At 61.6% G+C, this 16,838-nt stretch overlaps 1 protein-coding gene across 3 annotated transcripts in view; it reads left to right on the forward strand.

Annotated features, from left to right (window-relative positions):
* Positions 1-16,767, forward strand: part of SPDEF (SAM pointed domain containing ETS transcription factor) — a 25,101-nt gene extending 8,334 nt beyond the window's left edge. For 2 of the 3 annotated variants that reach the window (XM_080367545.1, XM_080367544.1), the window contains 7 exons: positions 175-300; positions 539-630; positions 11,528-12,001; positions 12,956-13,153; positions 13,245-13,292; positions 13,709-13,849; positions 13,951-16,767. In XM_080367545.1, coding sequence (XP_080223671.1) covers positions 11,554-12,001; positions 12,956-13,153; positions 13,245-13,292; positions 13,709-13,849; positions 13,951-14,129 — 1,014 coding nt within the window. In that variant the 5' untranslated portion in view covers positions 175-300; positions 539-630; positions 11,528-11,553 and the 3' untranslated portion in view covers positions 14,130-16,767. Of the gene's footprint in view, positions 1-174; positions 301-538; positions 631-4,108; positions 5,552-11,527; positions 12,002-12,955; positions 13,154-13,244; positions 13,293-13,708; positions 13,850-13,950 lie in introns of those variants that run through there. The other variant, XM_080367543.1, reaches the window with a different exon arrangement.
* The last annotated feature ends 71 nt before the right edge of the window (positions 16,768-16,838 follow it).

Consider the following 16,838-nt stretch of genomic DNA (forward strand, 5'->3'; position numbering starts at 1 on the left):
GGTGCTCAGCCTGCCGGGGGGGAGCAGGGAACTGGGGAGATGTGGGAAACCTGCTGGGAGGAGGTGGGATGGTGCGTTTGGGTGGGCAGTTGGTGGGCCAGGGGCTGGGCTCAGGCTCAGGGTGGGAGGCGAGGGTCGTGCTGGCATCACCCTGCTCGCTTCGTCCCCCACCAGCTCGTCCTTCCCCAGCCGCCCTCCCAGGCACAACCGGACTGAAGAAGTGGGGCTGTGGCACCCCAGAGCCAAACCCCAGCACCTCCTGCCACTGTGGGGTGCAAAGGAGCCTTTGCACAGCACCAGGTGAGCACCGACACCTCCGTGCCCAGCCAAGAGATGGCTCCAGGACCTCCCACATCACCAGTGTGGAGCAGACCCCCACCCCTGCACCCCTGGATGGAGCTGGGCTCTCCAACACCCCCATTTGCACCCTCAAGGGCTGCCCTGACACGCAGGTGACACCATTTGGGTCATGGTGCCATTAACTCTCTTGCTGCTCTTCTTTCTATTTATTTTTTTTTTCTCCTTCTTTTTTGCTCAGGTCTCCCCACCACAGCCCGGGAACGCCGGAGCCGCCTCATGCAGGGACCGAGCACTGGAGCAGTGGCTTTTTTATCAGGGTGGGCCCTGCAGGTGGGTGCCAGCAGCAATAACTGCGGCTGTTTGCCTCGAGCACACATGCATCTCCCGTAAATTGGGTTTATGGCAGCATCTGGGAGATGGGGAAGCCCAGCAAAGGTGGCTGGGGGGGGCGGGTAATAAAAAGGAGCGGCCCTGCTTGGCCACGGGGCTGCTCGGGAAATGGGGATGTTTGTCTGGAGCAAGGAGGAGTTCAAGGGAATTTGGTTGGTCTCTGCTCTGGAGGGATCGTGGTGGTTCGGGAGCGCTGCATGTGCTCCCTGGTAGACCTGCACGGGGTCACTGCGCAAATAAAAAGCGTGCCGGCTTCTCCGTGTGCGCCCGTGAGTTGTTCCTCTTGCACTCCCTGGCCCTGGAAAGCCCTTCTCCCACCTCGGGAGGGGGTGCTCAGCCCCTTTGTGGGGCATTAGGAGCACCCAGTCCTGGGGGGTGCCCCAGCCAGCACCTTGCTCCCTTTCCCTGCCGTGGGGACTGTTCCTATCCCTTGTAGGGGGGTCTGGGGGGGATCCCGGGGGAGCACGAGCAGCAGCTCAGCTGGATGCCAGCACTATGCTTCCTGCTGTTTGCTCCAGTTTGGTGGCACAGGGACATCGTGCAGGACATCAAGGATGCTGCTCTGCACTGACATCTCACCAGAGCATCTCCAAAACTCATCGGCACAAACCAGCCCGCCCCGAGCACCTGGCTGGGGAGCAGGAGGTGCAGGGGGACCGGGGAGCCATGCAGGGGGACCAGGGGACCAGGGAGCTGTGCAGGAGCAAGGGGACCTCGCCGGGGTGGGTGTTGTGTCAGGACTGCAAAGCAGACAGGAGCTGGGATGGAAAACGTGGCCAGTATTCCCACTTTCTGCCAAGCACGTTTTTCCGGGAAAGAGGAGTTTGCAGGCGGTGGGTGAGATGCGTGTGAGACCCGCTAGCCCCCTGCTCCTCCTGCCCTGCTCCTCCTGCCCTGCTCCTGCCATGGAGACTCTTTCTAGGATTGCAGGGAGCACTCCAGGCTCTGACCTTCCACACATGTGTTAGCTTGAAATAACACAGGAATGAGGGTGATAAACCCTCCTAGAGCAGGCAGGGAGGAAATGAATTGCTGTTAGCAAACAGGCAGTGAAGAGCAATTAAGATTACGGGTAGCAGGAGGGGAGTGAGCAACCACTGCTTCCCGCTGGGACCTTTCTCCTGCACCATGGCTCCAGCCCCAGCATCCCAGGCTCTCCCACAGCAGGGATTCCCTGCGTCCTGGTGCTTTCCCGATGGTTACTGGTTAATTTGAAGGCTGGTTTCTGCCTTGGTCTCAGCCCAGCGTTGGAGCATCCCCCTGCACCTGGAGCCCCTGCAGGTACCAGGGTGGAGGCAACAGTTCTGGGGAGGTTGAAGCCTAAAGGATGCTCGGTCTGGTGGGAGCCTAAAGGATGCTCGGTCTGGTGGGAGCCTAAAGGATGCTCGGTCTGGTGGGAGCCTGGGAGCGTCCCCCCTCATCCCACTGCTGGCCTGGAGCTGTGGCCTCTGTCTTGGGGCAAAAATACCTGTCAGATGTGGGGCTGGCGTGGGCTGAGGCACTGAGCACTGCAGATGTGTGTTCACACCTGAAGAGCAGGACTCAGCGGGGGGATGCGGTAACGGCTTTTCCACCATTTCCAGTCTCCTTGGGCTGCAAAAAAAGCTCGAGAGAGCCCCTCCTCAGCCTGGGAGCGGGGGTACGGCTCCTCTCTGAGCGTTGCCCAGAGGCACAGCCACGGGATGCAGGATGAGGCCTCTTGGAGGGACCCAGGCTTGTGGGTTTGCTTGGCACGGGGACCACCGCTGTCCCCAGATGCTGTGCGGGAGCTGAGGCAGAGGGAACCCTGGTGCTGCAGGGGACCAGGAAACACCACCGGGCTCAGGAACAAATCAGGCCTGATGGCCTCTGTGGTTTTTGCAGTGACATCAAGTGCCTTCAATAGTTTTATTATATATTACACGGCTGCTTATCTATTATTCTTGTGATGCAGCCAGAGATTAGCTGCAGGCAGGTGGGCAAAGAGATTCTTCCAGGCTGATTCATGAGTCGTTTCTCCATCCCTCCCCTGCGGCCGTGTTCCCAAGCGTTGAAGTTTCAGCTGTGGCAAAAGGCACTGGAATCAGAGCCCAGGGGTTGACAGGGAGGACAAGGAAAAAGCATTGCAAACTGCGCACACGGGGCAGAGAAGCCAGACTTTATTTCCCCTCTTTTGTTGTTCCTCAGGTGTTGCAACCTCTTCTTTTCCTGGTTTGCATAGGCAAGCAGAGCCGTGCTGAGCCGCCGGTTGCGCAAGGCAGTGGCGAGACCATGGCACGGCCGCTGCTTTGGGGAGGAAAGCCGAGATCTCATTTTGGGGCTTTTTGCCTCTTTTCATGGCTCTGTATTGTGCTGGCCAACTCTCCCCCAGCACAGCAAAGCAAATGTTTTTCTCTTTAATCTCTTTTGCTTATCAAAATTGCCAGCACTACCGATAAGAGGAGCAGGGAAAGGTTTTTCAGGTGCACGTTGTGAGACAGGCAACAGGTTCCCAGACAGACTGGGACGATCCAGGACTGGGATGCTCCGGAGCAGGGTCCCAGCACTGGGCACTGCCAGCGCATCCCCTCTGCCTGGTGCCACCCTGCTGTCACCCCATGTCCCCACTCACGCTTTGCTCCGCGTTGTTCCTGGTTCTTTCAGGTGCACTGTTTTGATATTTGCTCTGGTAACGAGTAGTAATTAAACCTAATAAACAAGGGAGACCTGCAAGTGATGTCACAGCTAAGAGGTGCAAATCCAGCTCATGCAACCCGTGCAAACCATAACCTGCTCGACCAACTCCCCCGAACCAGCAGCCCGGCCGCGCGCGGAGCTCCGCAGGATGGTGCGGGATGCCCACAGTGATTTGTGTGTGCAGGGGTGCAGAACTTACACGTGGTTTTACTCTGGGTCTTAAGTGTCCCCAGCAGAGATGTCTGCGTTTCTGTGCTGCGATGAAGGTAGCCGTGCTTGGAGGGCTATGGCCTCGGCGCCGGAGCTGCGTTCGGGTGCTCCTGCCCCTGTGGGGATGCTGGGGTGGGACACAGGAGCAGGGCTGGGTGCTGTGCACCAGCACCTGAGCCGAACAGAGCCCTGGTGTGGTGCTCACCACTCCCGGCTTCCCACGGTGGCTCTGGCCAGGATCTGGCATCGTGGGGCAAAACCAGGCAATGGTGAGGTGGGGGGGCTGCGCCCTGGCAGCCCGACCTGCTGCAGCTCTCTGGAGCGTTGCAATGGGCTCTGCGAGGTGCAGGATGAGGCCGTCTGCCGTGGGGCAGCTGGGTTGTGATGCTCTGAGCTGTGCTGGGGGCTGTGCTATGGCTGCCGGGGGTACTGGGTGGCCGGGACCCTCCTCCTTGCTGTGCCACATTCCCATCCCATGCGCCCACCCTACGGCAAAGCCCAGCCAAGGGCTGGTGGCTTCTCCACCACAGCCACTCACCCTCTGTGACCGCCGCGTGTTCTGAGCCCAGCTGTGTTTACCAAAACAGGGGAGAAAAGCTCCCCTCAGACGGCAGGAGCTCTAATCGGGGAGGGGGGGGTACGTTTTCCCCACTGATAAGATAACATTGAGGTGTTTCAAAAGGGAGGCAGAAACTCCTGGCGCTGGTGATAGCACGGCAAAGCCCTTTGCCAACGCGCCGGGCGGGCCGGGGAAGCCATAACGCAGGGGTTGCCTTCCTGTAGGGTTTTATTTTCCTCCTGGCAAATAATTCCAATGAACGACTTATCGGCTGTGCCGTGCCACCGCCGCGCGCTGGCCCTGGGGCAGCCGAGGGATGCCGGCTGCACCGCGGCCCTTTCCATGGGCCGGGGATGCAAAGCCCAGGCGTGACGGCCACGCGGCTGCCAGGGCACGGTGACGTGGGTCCGACCTGGCTTGCACCGTGGGTGGTTGTGGCCGGGGTTTTGTCTGACGTGGGTTTTTAGAGCGTGGGGGAATTTGGTTTACGTGTGTGGGAGAACCGCCTGAACCGTCCTGCGTTCTTTTTATGTGTTAAAAAAAGACAATAAATACCAACTCGGTGTCTGTTTCAGTCAAAACAGCTTTTTCCTGCTCATGCTGGTGGAGACAACCCAGGCCTGGAGCACTGCACGTTCCTGCCGTGCCCCCGGTGCCCCGGGCTGCCTGCAGGCACCAGCGAGGGCCCTCGGGGAGTTGACAGCCGCATCCCTGGTGCGAGGGGTGGTTTCGTTGGTGTGAGGGGCTCCTTTTGCCCCCAACGGCTGGCTCTGAGCATCCTCACTCGCAATCTCTGTCACAAGCCCCTTGTGGCTGTGGCACTTGTGCAGGAGGGGATGCTCCTGGGGTATTGCTCAGTGATGGCCCTAGGGTATCGCTTGGGGATGCTTCTGGGGTATCGGGTGGGGATGCTCCTGGGGTATCGCTTGGGGATGCTTCTGGGGTATCGGGTGGGGATGCTCCTGGGGTATCGCTTGGGGATGCTTCTGGGGTATCGGGTGGGGATGCTCCTGGGGTATCGCTTGGGGATGCTTCTGGGGTATCGGGTGGGGATGCTCCTGGGGTATCGCTTGGGGATGCTCCTGGGGTATCGGGCAGGGATGATCCTGGGGTATCGGGCGGGGATGCTCCTGGACCCAAAAGGGCCCAGCCCGCACTGGGGGAGCAACATTGCGCTGCAGGGTTCAGCCAGGGACTCTCATGCATCTGACGGGTCTCTGTTGCTGCAGGCTCTGGCTCCAGGAGGAGCCGTTGGTCTCACCCCCTGTGACATCCCCACCTCTTGGGTGGGTTTCCCAGATGAGGCTGGGAAGGGGTTGATGGTGCCTGGATTTGCCACACTCTGCTCCCAGGACCCATTTGGGTCTGAGCCCGGAGCCTCAACGCACCCATCAAGGGTTAACCCCGGCTTGAACTATTCAAACACCTCCAGCTGAGGTAAGCACCCAGCTTGTTTGTTCAGGTAAATAAGGAAGGAATTAGATATAATGGGCAAAGGAGGCATTTGCTGAGCACCTTGCACTCAGCTGCCGGCTTCCCCTCGCATAGCTCTGCACCCCGGCTGGCTTCATCCTTCTGCCGCCCTCCGAGCCACTAGTGCTGCCCCATCCTCATCCTTGTCCCATCCCCGTCCCCATCCCACTGGTGCCTGCAAAGACCCGATGCGTCTCAGCCCGGCTGCCCTGCCGCCGTGGTGGGGCTGGCGCTGAGCCGGGCAGGGTGCTGCTGGCCGCCCTCCCTGCCGGTGCCAGGGCACCCCGCTTGGGGCCATGCCCACGCCGGCTGCCGTGCCGAGCACCACAGGGACGGCTCTTCCCACCCTACGCTGGGACCCATGTGGCTTCTGAGCCGCCCACGCACCCTCGAGGTAAGCCCCACGCCGCTGCCGCGACCCTCCCCGGCTGCCCAACGCTCCACCAGCACCCACCAGCACCCACCAGCAGCCACCTTCCCTCCCTCCCGGGGCTCCCACAGTCCTTTTGGCACCAAGTCGGAGTGGCATCCCACATCAGCATCCCACCCCGCAGCTCCTCGCACCTCTAGGTGCCGTTAGGGCTGAAGAGGGACAGGTTGTCTCCTGGCACGAGGTCCCTGGCACTTCTCGGGATGGTGTCACCCAAAATAAAATGGGATTTGCCAATTTTGTGCCTTCACCACCCGCTCTTGCTCAAGCAAGGAGGGTGGGATGGGAGCCGGGGCTCCTGGAGGTGGCTTCTGGGTGCCAGCGGGTCCCTGGGGGTCCCACGAGCCCCTGTGCCCAGCGGGAGGCAGGGGACGATGCGCTTTGGGGCACTGGGTGACCGATGAGCCGCCAGGGCCCTTTATGGAGCATCTCATGTCCAGGGCAGCCGTTCAGCTGCCAGCTCAGGGGTGTCACTATAAAGCACTTTGAATCCCTTCAGCAGACCTGCACCGTCTCGGCGCTGCTCTGCTTCTCTGCCGGGTATTTTTTTTCGGTCAGTGCTGAAGGCGTCTTGGCTCTGGGGTTGATTTCTCTGGTTCTGCTCGGTTAGTGAAACACAAACGCGGCTCGGCTGCCAAATCCCCCACAATACGGGTTTTCTCATGGGCAGGGAGCTCGCCAGGGAGGAAGGTGCTGCTATAAATAGGGGCTCCCTGGCCGTGCATGGGGAACACCAAGCTCTGCTGCTCACCCAGGGGACACCGAGCACCGGGCCACCACGGGGTTGTGGCTGTCCCCCCCCATTCCCAGCTGCTGTTTGCCTCCCCGTGCTGATGGAGAGGGCAGCCTGACCTGGGGCGTTGGGGACACTTGGTCCCTGGCACCAGCACCCATGCAGGTAACGGCAGGAGGAGCCAGGGGGACTCAGTGGTGTTGGAGAAGGCTGGGGGGGAAACTGGGGGTCCAGGACCCCCAGGATGGGCTGCATTGTTCCTGGGCGTATGGGAGCTGTTGGGCTTGCCCTGGTCCTAGCCCTGTCACCACGCAGCCCCCTGGCTGTCACATCCCCAGCCCCCCGAGTGCTGTCCCAAGCCCCTGTGAGGCTTTGGGGAGATTTTGGGTGATCCCTTCCCTCTCCACCCAGAGATAAAAGGGGTGCATGGCACCAGTGGGCAGGGTTTGGCAGCTGGGAGGGACGTGGCATGGCTGGCACAGTGAGGCTGGCAGGGCAGGTGGGATGCGCTGGCAGGACCCCAAGTTGTCAGCAGGCTCTGAGCACGCAGGTGCCTGCTGCAGCCCCGGCTCGTGCAGGGACCCCAGGTCCCTTTGCCTGCTTAATCTGGGCCCCAGAAAATGGCTCACGTCTCCTCCATGCCACTAGCCATCTGGCAGAGCCACCAGGCTCCGGCGTCTCTCTGTGCCCTGGTGCAGTTGGCTTCGGGGTGGGGCACCGCGGCGTGGGGTGGCTCCTCCTTAGGGACCGAGGGGGAGAGCTGAGCCCAGGCGAGTGGCCGTGGCAAAAGGTGCTGAGCCAGACCAGAAAACAGGGAAAATCCACCCAGGTGGCAGCCCCAGATGGGCTTTGGACAAGGAGAGCATCGCTGGGTCCGTGGCGTCCCCATCCTCTCCCACCCCTGGGGTCCCAGTTCGCTGCGCTGAGGCACGCGGGGCGAAGCCGAAGGGATCGGTGAGACAAATCCCGCTCCGCACAGCCCGGGACAGCTCTGGGTCCCGCACGTCTCCGGTTCCTGCCTGGGCAGCACAGCACGTCCCCATCCCTGTCCCCATCCTCAACCTGGGCTGGAGGTGACCCCAGCACCTGGCCCTGGCCCACCACCCCAGCCACCCCCGAGCCTGGCTGCCCTGGAAGGGCTTTTGGAAGCACCCAGGGACTTGGGAGACATCCTGGGTGCTGCAGGCAGCACCTCCTCCTGTGGCGGGCCAACCTCTGCCGGCCCCACGGGGCTTCCCGAGCCGTGCTCCGGCACAACCTGTTTAACTGCAGATTTAATTTTAATTAACAGACCCATTGTTAGAGGGTGGTGGTTGGATGGATTTCTTATTTATTTATTCTTCTTGCTCCGAAGGGCTGATCCGAGCTCTCCGCTGTCACTGGTGCACACGTTGCCACCCTGAGCGCTGGTGGGTTGCGTTGGGAGAGCTCGGGGTGGTACAGGAGGTCCTTGTCCCCATCCTCACCCCCCTTGGCTGCAGCATCCGCTGCTTCCCCAGGCTCTGGATGGAGCTGAGTCCCTGCAACTCTGTGGAGCTGAGCCGTGCCCCAGCACCACCCAAAACCCTGGGCTTGCTGCTGGCCCCGTGCCTCAGGGTGTGCAGGGAGCCCTGTCCCAGCCCTGCTGCCCTGGGCTTTTGGCTCGAAGGGAACGTGTGGGTTCGTTTTCTCAGCCACTGTCGGAGCCGTTTGGGGCCGGGCTGTTGTGGTGCCCTTCGGTGGCAGCCACTGCCTCTTCCTCCTCGCCCTGCTCCGCGCTGCCGTGGGGAACAAGCCCTGGTGCCGGCAGCTTTGCCCTTTGCCGCAGCATCCCCGTGGTGCCAGCGAAAGTGGGGAGCAGGGGCACCTCGCACCCATCCCCGCTGGTTGGGGTGTCCCCTCGGTACCCAGGGGTAGCACTGGGGAGTGATGCAGGGTCATGCATCGTTTTGGGGCTGGGGGATGGCAGGTACCTCCTGGCTATGCCCCAGCAGTGGGGCTTTGTTGTGGGCATGGAATAACCCTCGGGGGACTCGATGGCTCCATCCTGGTCCGGGGTCTGCTCCTCTGCCGCTCGGTGCCAGAGCCTTGCCCACCCATGACTGGGCTGCAGGTAGCACTGGTGCTGGGGAGGGCTGGGTGAGGATGCCGGTGCTGGGGTGGGCATCCTACAGGCAGCACCCCACTCTGCCCAGCACCCCAGGGATGGCACCACTCCCACATGGACCCTCCCCACAGGCTGCTCAATCCCCGGTACCACATCTTGGCCCCTGTGCGCCCACAGAGGCAAAACCTGGGGGGCTTGGGGGGCTTTTTGAGGTTGGTGGCAGCTGTTCAAAATGTTGCAAGAGCCAATTCTTATTGCTTCCCCTCTTGCCTGGAGTGGTGGGGTGGGCACCGGCTGCACTGGTGTGGCTTTGCTGCAGGGGATGCAGAGCCCTGGCCCCGGGGCCGCGCTCACCACTGGCAGCGTGCACAAGCCAGGCAGCCTTTGCCAAGGCTGATGCAATTACCAGCGCAGCCTTGTTTGGCTTGGGCAGGGAACGTGATGGTTTTTGGGGTGCTGCGTGGGTCAGCGCTCCCCTTGACACCTTGGGTCACCTGGGGCTGCCCCTCCAGCTCTCCTTTTCCAGGGAAATGCAAAAAGGGTGAGGAGGGAGACCCAGCCACCCAAAGGAGCAGCTTAGAGCAAACAGGTCCCCACCCAGCCCGGCCGCCTGTGTGCCAGAGCGGGCGAAAGGCAAACAAAGGCCCCCGCCCTGAGAGTACAGCACCCTTGGGGCAGGTGATTGCTCAGGCTTTTGGGGCCACTTGCCCAAGGGATCGGGTCCTGCTGGTCCCACCTGGGAGGAGGGGGACGGGTTGGGGATGAGGATGGGGCTGTCCATCCCGCTGCGTGCCCAGTTCCTCCGTGTGTCCGGCTTATGGCTGTGGGAGCAGAGCCTGGCACAGGTGGGGTGGGCAGAGGATGCACCACGACCCTGGAGCATCCTGGAGGCATTTGGGATGAGACCCCTGTCCCCCCCCTGCCAGAAAACCCCCGCGGCCGGCACTATGCAGTGGGCTGGAGCTGCACAAGCTGTTACCGCTTCCCTTTTGTGTCGGGAGCAGCGTGAGGCTGGATTTAGGGCTGATCTCCTAAAGCTCTTCTTTTAATCTGAAGCAAATCAAGGAGACGTTTGGAAGCCGGTGTCATCTCTCAGGGAAACTGTTTGGGCCGTAGGGGCAGCTTGGTGATGCGGGTACCCCCCTCTCCCTCCTCCTCCTCCTCCTCCTCCTTGCTGCGGTGCCACTGAAACCCCTTGGGGACATGGGCTCCAGCTCCTGAACCCGCAACCCCTCACTGGTCCCCACGGGGTCAGGCTGGTGTGGGTGCTGTTTAGGTGGCCACCGTTCCTCTGTGCGTTTTTTCCAAGCTTTTGGGGCTTTTCCAAGGGTAAAAAGCTGGGCAGAGCTTCCTCGTGGTGCTGGTGAGGCACAGCTTCAAAACCCACACTTCTGGGGGCATTAAAATCCTCAGCAACTGTCTTCATTCAGCCCCAGGAGCGGGACCACGTGGCTTTTAATGACATTTGACGGATCTACCACGCACCGGGAGCGGAGCTGGGCCCAGCACCACTTGGCACGGGGATGTTAACACACCATCCTGGTCCTACACCGAGCTACTCGCCTCCCCACGCTCGAGTGATGTGCTCTGCCCGGAGGAACCTGATGGTGTCTTCTCTTCAGTCTTTTAAGCCTTTTTTTTTCCCCAGCTGGGATTTAGAGCACACGGGGTACCCCCTTTCCCTGGCCAGTCCCCCATTCCCCTTCGAGGGCTGCCTGGTGTCCTTAGCAGGGCTGGTTCAGGCTTTGCACGCTCCTTTTTTATTGCAGGCTCCGGTGCAAAAGCTGCTGCTTTTTCTGCTTTTAAATTACCAATTTGGGATGGAGGTGTTGGGTTGGTTTTTTTATTTCGTTCTTGTAAAAAGCGATGCTGGAGGCAGGCAAGGAGCTCAGCAGTGCCCTGGCCATGCCCATCGCCAACCTCCCCTCTGGCAGGGGCTTGCTCTTCCCAAAGCCTCAGGATGGTTCCTGGGGAGGTTTCTCCACGGATGGAGCCGTTCCCTGGTGTTGCCATGGAAATTCAGCAGGCTCATCCTCTTCTCCATGGCCTCCAGGACTCCCTGCGAACCAGAGACAGATGGGGATGGGCTGCTTTTGGGTAGTTTTTCTTGCAAGAGAGTAAAAGGAAAGTTCTCATCTAGGGCTTGGCAGGAGTGGCCAGGAGCTGGGTGCTACAGTGCTGGGCTCAGCTCCCAGCCTGAGAGAGCCGGGTTTGGGTGCTGTTGTGCTGGGGCATCCTGGGGTGAAAGCAGCAGGTGACGTTTTCCATGCGCAGAAATGTGCCTGGGTGGTTTGGGCATCCTTGGATGCCCACAGGCCACCCCGTGCAGGTGCCTTGGAGCCCCTCCAGCACACCCCGCTGCCTCCTGCAAGGGTGCTCAGCACAGGCTGGGACGGATCTGCTGCCAACCTGGTGTGCAATTCCTGGGAAGACCCTAAAAGCCTGCGGTGGTCGGGACATGCTTGTCCCCCAGGCTCCTTGTCCTCCCAAAGCCAGGACAGCCCCCCAGCCCCATGGCTGACCCCCAGCCTGCACTCATCCAGGGGCTCGCAGGGTGCTGGGGGTCTCTTTGGAGGTTTTTTTCCTCTCTAACAGGCTTAGTTCCTCCCTTTGTGCCTGACCGCTGGGCGGGAAGGCAGGAATCGGTGCTGGGGTGAGCCTCTCCTCTCCTTCTCTCCTCCTCTCCAGCAGATTTGGAGCTGGCGCTGAGCAGAGGGATGAGCAGTGCCAGCCCTGGGCTGACCACTCTGCCCCTCCACCGCTTCGCCCGGCCGGACACTGCCCTGCTGCCCACCCCGTGGGACCCCGACACCCGGAGCTGGGGCTGCCCGGACAGCCCCAGCCCCCCTGCCACCCCCGAGCAGCCCCTGCCTGCTTTCTGCCTGCACTACTTCGACATGCTTTACTCGGAGGACATCGCCTGGGCCACCAAGGGCATGGGGGAACCGTCCCCAAGCGGCACCCAGGGGGGGCGAGGGGAGGCGCAGAAGGAGCCGGAGCAATGTCCCATCATTGACAGCCAGGGCTTGGGGCTGGGGGCCGAGGGGGACCTGCAGGCCAGCCTGCACCTGGAGGAGCACTCGCTGGAGCAGGTGCAGAGCATGGTGGTGGGCGAAGTGCTGAAGGACATCGAGACGGCCTGCAAGCTCCTCAACATCGCCGCAGGTGGGTGCCCCCACAGCCCTCCCCGCGGGGGCTGCAGGCAGGATCGGTCCCGCCGTGGGATGCGGTCAGGGAGGGATGCTAAAGCCATACTGCAGCTTGGGGGGTTGCAACCAGGTGCTGGGGTGTGGGGGAGCGTGGCTGCTACCCGGCTCCCCACAGCATCACTCCAGGGCTGGAGTGTTTGCTAACGCCCAGGGATGCCAGCAAAATGCCCCTGCAGCCACAGGGGCTCGGGGTAAGCTGAGGAGGGGGTTAGCAGAGCTGGGTGCAGGGTGCTGTGCAGAGCCAGGGAGGTGCAGGGACACATCAACCCAACGCTGAGCCTGTCCCCTCCCGTGTGCTGGGTCCCTTCTCCTCCCAGGGCATCCTTACCGAGGTGCTTCTAACCTTGCACACATCTTGGGGAGGGTGTGCAGCAGCAAGGAGCAGACAGTCAGACTTTGATTTTCCTTCTCTCTATCCTGTTTCCTCTGGGACATTAGGAACGGGCGGGAGAGCATGTGGCGTTTTGGACAGCCTGGAGCCAGCTGGCCCTAGCCGAGCTGGGCATGGGGTTGGGTGTGAGGGGAGCAGGACAACCCAGGACCGAGTTCCCTGGGGTATTGCTGCCGTAGAGCATTGCTGAGGCATCTTTGGGCATCACTGCCACTGGGCATCCCTGGGGGATTGTCCCTGGGCATCGCTGCTGTGACACAGGCAGTCTCGGAATGTTTGCGCAGGCTCTGCCACCCACTCCCCTGAAGCATCTGGTGTCCCCTAGGATGGTGCAGGGAGCAAGTGGGGCTGGATGAAGCACCCCAAAGTGAAGGAGGTGGCGAGAGGATGGGCCTGTCCCTGGGGTACCAGGGCAGGGTGAGGGTGGGATGCTCCCATCCCGGTGGTGATGCTGGGACTGGTTGCCTGGGGTGAGCTGAATTTTCCCTGTCGCTGACCACGCTCACCCTCTGCCCCCAGACCCCGTGGACTGGAGCCCCGGCAACGTGCAGAAGTGGATCCTGTGGACGGAGCACCAGTACCGACTGCCGCAGATCGGGAAGTCCTTCCAGGAACTGTCGGGAAAAGACCTGTGTGCCATGTCTGAGGAGCAGTTCTGCCAGCGCTCCCCTGCCTGCGGGGACATCCTGCACGCCCACCTCGACATCTGGAAGTCTGGTAGGTGCCAGGGACTGGGAGGGAGCGGGGGAAGATGGGCGATGCTGTGCAGCTGGAGATGCCCCTCTGACTACCCACTCCTCCCTTCCAGCCGCCTGGATGAAGGAAAAAGCCACCCCAGGAGGTGAGAGATACTGTGGTGAGTGTTGTGTGGGCTCAGCTCCACTGACCCCGCTTCTGCCTGGCACAGGTCCGGGGTATTTGAGAGGTCGCTGCCGGCTCCATTGCCATGACCTGGAACGTTGCAGCAGCCCCTGAGTGGCTGCATCCCCTCTGCCCCCATGCAGCCCCCAGGCTGTCTGCAAGGTGTAGAGACCCCCACTGGCCCCGTCTCGCACCCTGCACAGCCCTTTGGGGCTGCGCAAGGGCAGGACTGAGCTGTTTTCCCAGCTCCAAGCAAAGCGACGCTTCCAGAGCCAGTGCCTGGGCTGAGTCCCCGGAGACCCACAGGCATCGAGCCGGGATGTCCGATAAGGACCCCTGTGGGTCCCCAGGATGGTGCAAAGCAGCGAGGTCTCTCTCCTCCCGCATCTCACCCGTCCCTTCCCGCGGCAGGAGGTGATGCCGGCTGGGCGGACAGCGAGGTGGACTCGTCCTGCGCCGGCCAACCCATCCACCTCTGGCAGTTCCTCAAGGAGCTGCTGCTGAAACCCCACAACTACGGCCGCTTCATCCGCTGGCTCAACAAGGAGAAAGGTGGGTTGGGCGGGTGCTTTGGCAGCCCCGGGATGGGTGCTGGGGGCGGGGGGGGGGCAAGTGAGGCTGTAACCCCCCCCCGTACCCCACTCTCCTCCCAGGAATCTTCAAGATCGAGGACTCGGCACAGGTGGCCCGTCTGTGGGGCATCCGGAAGAACCGCCCAGCCATGAACTACGACAAGCTGAGCCGCTCCATCCGGCAGTATTACAAGAAAGGGATCATCCGGAAACCCGACATCTCCCAGCGCCTCGTCTACCAGTTTGTCCACCCGGTGTGAGCAGCGGCGGCGGGACAGGCTGAGCCCCAGGAGGGACAGGGGACCTTTGCCGCTGCCCTCTGCCTCCCAGCCACAGAAACCATCTTACAGCGCTAAGGACCACAGCTGGGATGCTGAGAGGCTCAACCCCCCCTGGACCTGCTGGCAACAGACCGTGGGACCCCTCTCACCCCCTGGAGGGGAGGGATGAGCCCCCAGCTAAGGCACCCCCACCAATGTGCCCTGGCGTGGGGCAAGGACCGTGCAGAGCCCTCGACTCCCGTCAGCACTCCCTGGGAGGATGGGCACGGAATTCGGGGCTGGTGGAGGAGATATGGGGTTGATCAGGGGCAGATAAAGGCAGATGAATCTGTGGTTGTCATGGGGCTCCCCACAACCTTGGTGCCCTTTGGCAGGGACTGAAGGTGGGAGATTCGTTGGGGTCACCCAGGGGAGGGGCTGGGCGATGCAGGAGTGCTGCCCCCAGGTCTCTCGCCCCCTGGCATGTTGTCCTCTCACCCGCAGCCCCAGGGCATCGTCAGGGCACAGGAGCCAAGGGCGCATCCCAGCAGGAGACTTTGATATCCCCTTGGAATCGTGCCCTAGGGCTGCTCTGGGGGGGGACATGACACCATGGGGGCCACGCTCCCCTCCAGCCAGAGCCTGGCGGTGGGACCGGCTGCCCTGGTGCCCATCAGCAGTGACCCCCTGGATGCAGTGGGGCAGCTCTGGATTTACCCCAACAAGCAGCTCCTGGCCCTCAGCCCTGTTAAGGGAGGGGGGCAGCGTGGTGGGGGGCTCTCAACCCTCAGCTGCAAAGAAAGGGGCTGCCTGAGCTCTGGGCGTACGGCAGCCGGGCTCGTCCCTCCCTCCCCCCCTCCCTCCTGGGTGCTGGCTGTGGGTGGCTTCACCCCAGCCATTGTTCGGGGAGGACAAAGCCCAGGCGTGAGCTGGGACAATGGCACCCACAGGGACAAGGGCACCCACAGCTGCCCTTGGCTGGGGCCACGCTGACCTGACGGTGCCGGAGCAGCCTGGCACCAGCAGCACCGCAGCACCCAGGGCTGCTGCCTGCCGTGGGAGCTGGGTGCAGGGTAACCCTGCCCCTGGGGGCCACCAGCACCCCCTTGGCATGGGTGCATCCCCCCCTTGGCTTCCTGCTCCGGGACATGCTCAGCTTCCCTCTTCCACAGGGATTTGGGGTTGAAAATGGGCATTTTGCAAAGGGAGCAGCTGTAGAACAGGGGCTGTGCATGCTGGAGCATCCCTGCAGGACTGGGGGGTCCCCCAAGCGGGGGGCACAGGGCCACTCAGAGGCCCCCGAAGCCTCCACGTCCTTGACACAGGCCTCTTCCCTTGATTTGGATTTTATTTGGACTGCCTGATTCCAGAGTTTGGGAAAAGGGAGATGGCATGCCATTTCCCTCTGGACAGTAAATCTGAAACGCAACCCACCAAGCCCGGACGGGGACAGCAAACTGGGCATTGCTTAAACTGCATATTTCACGAGAGTCTGAGTTACCTGGCGATGCTGAATTTTTTTATTTGTTTATTTGCTTTTTGGTTTTGGCTGGCAGCAAATCGTGGTTTAGGTTCAAATGACAAGAATAGATGGGCAGCCCCGGGTACCCATGAGGTGCTTTATGGGAGTTTAAAAGCAAAAAAAACCCACTTGGTTCTTGTTCTTTTGTTTTTAACTTAAAATAGCTGCCTGTGACAGCTCCTGCCTTTTTCTTTCCCTTCTGCCTGTTTCATACTGTTTACACGGCAGAGGCACGGACGCGCTTTGGCCAGCCCTGCAAGCATCCCAGCTGGAGGGATGGAGGGCAGCTGGAAGGAGAAGAGCAAGGGAAGGAGGAAAACTGCCTTGGGCTCTGGAAAAGGGGGGGAAACCCCCCGAAAAAAAGAAATGGGGAGGAAAAACAAGCTTAAATGTGTCTTGTGATTTCCTGTGCCGGTGCGAGGAGCAGCAGGAGGACGGGTGCTGGTGCCCCAGAGCTCATGTGAAGGCAGGGGGTTGCACGTCCCTGTGGGGAAGGTGAGCTGGAAGGGTTAAATGGTGAGGAAAGCTGGGGAGGGGGCACCCAAGAACACGGTGCCCCCACGGACAAGGGGATCTGATCCAGCAAAAGTTGCCCACTTCTGCGGGGCTGGCAGCCAGCGCTTCTCCCCAGGCCCCTTCCAGCTCCAGCCTTTAAATAAGGGGAAATAAATCCCTTTTCTCTGCCCCCTCCCCATTAAGAGCCCAGGGAGTGCCCCCACACACACCTCCCAGAGGGTCCCACTGCTCTCTGTGGGGCTGCCCCAGCTCTCTGGGCGGGGGAGAGGGATGGGTGACATGCAAATCATTTTTCCAAATGGTTTGAAGGCTCGTAGGGAGCCCAGAAGGCTCCGGCCCCAGCTCCCTGCTGGGCATCCCCGGCTCCCCCTTCCCAGGGTGGGGGGCAGCGCTGGATCAGGGGCTGCTGCTTTTGCTGGTGCTGGGGATGACCCCCAAACCTTCTTTTTCTTCAATCCCCCCATGAGCTTCCCAGGGCTTTGCTCAGCATGTTGGCACGGGAATCCCCAAAGGCAGCGGCTGCTCCCCCCACCCCACAGCCCCCTTGTCCCCCAGGACCCCAGCAATGCATCCGAGCCCCCATCCCGCTGCACCCCAAAGCCTCAGGGTCAGGGTCTCCCTCCCTGGGGTTACAGCAGCTGCAGCTCCCCGGGGTGCAGGGGGCTTGAGTG

The sequence above is a fragment of the Falco punctatus genome (assembly GCF_963210335.1).
Source record: "Falco punctatus genome assembly, chromosome: 17".
Taxonomy (NCBI): domain Eukaryota; kingdom Metazoa; phylum Chordata; class Aves; order Falconiformes; family Falconidae; genus Falco; species Falco punctatus.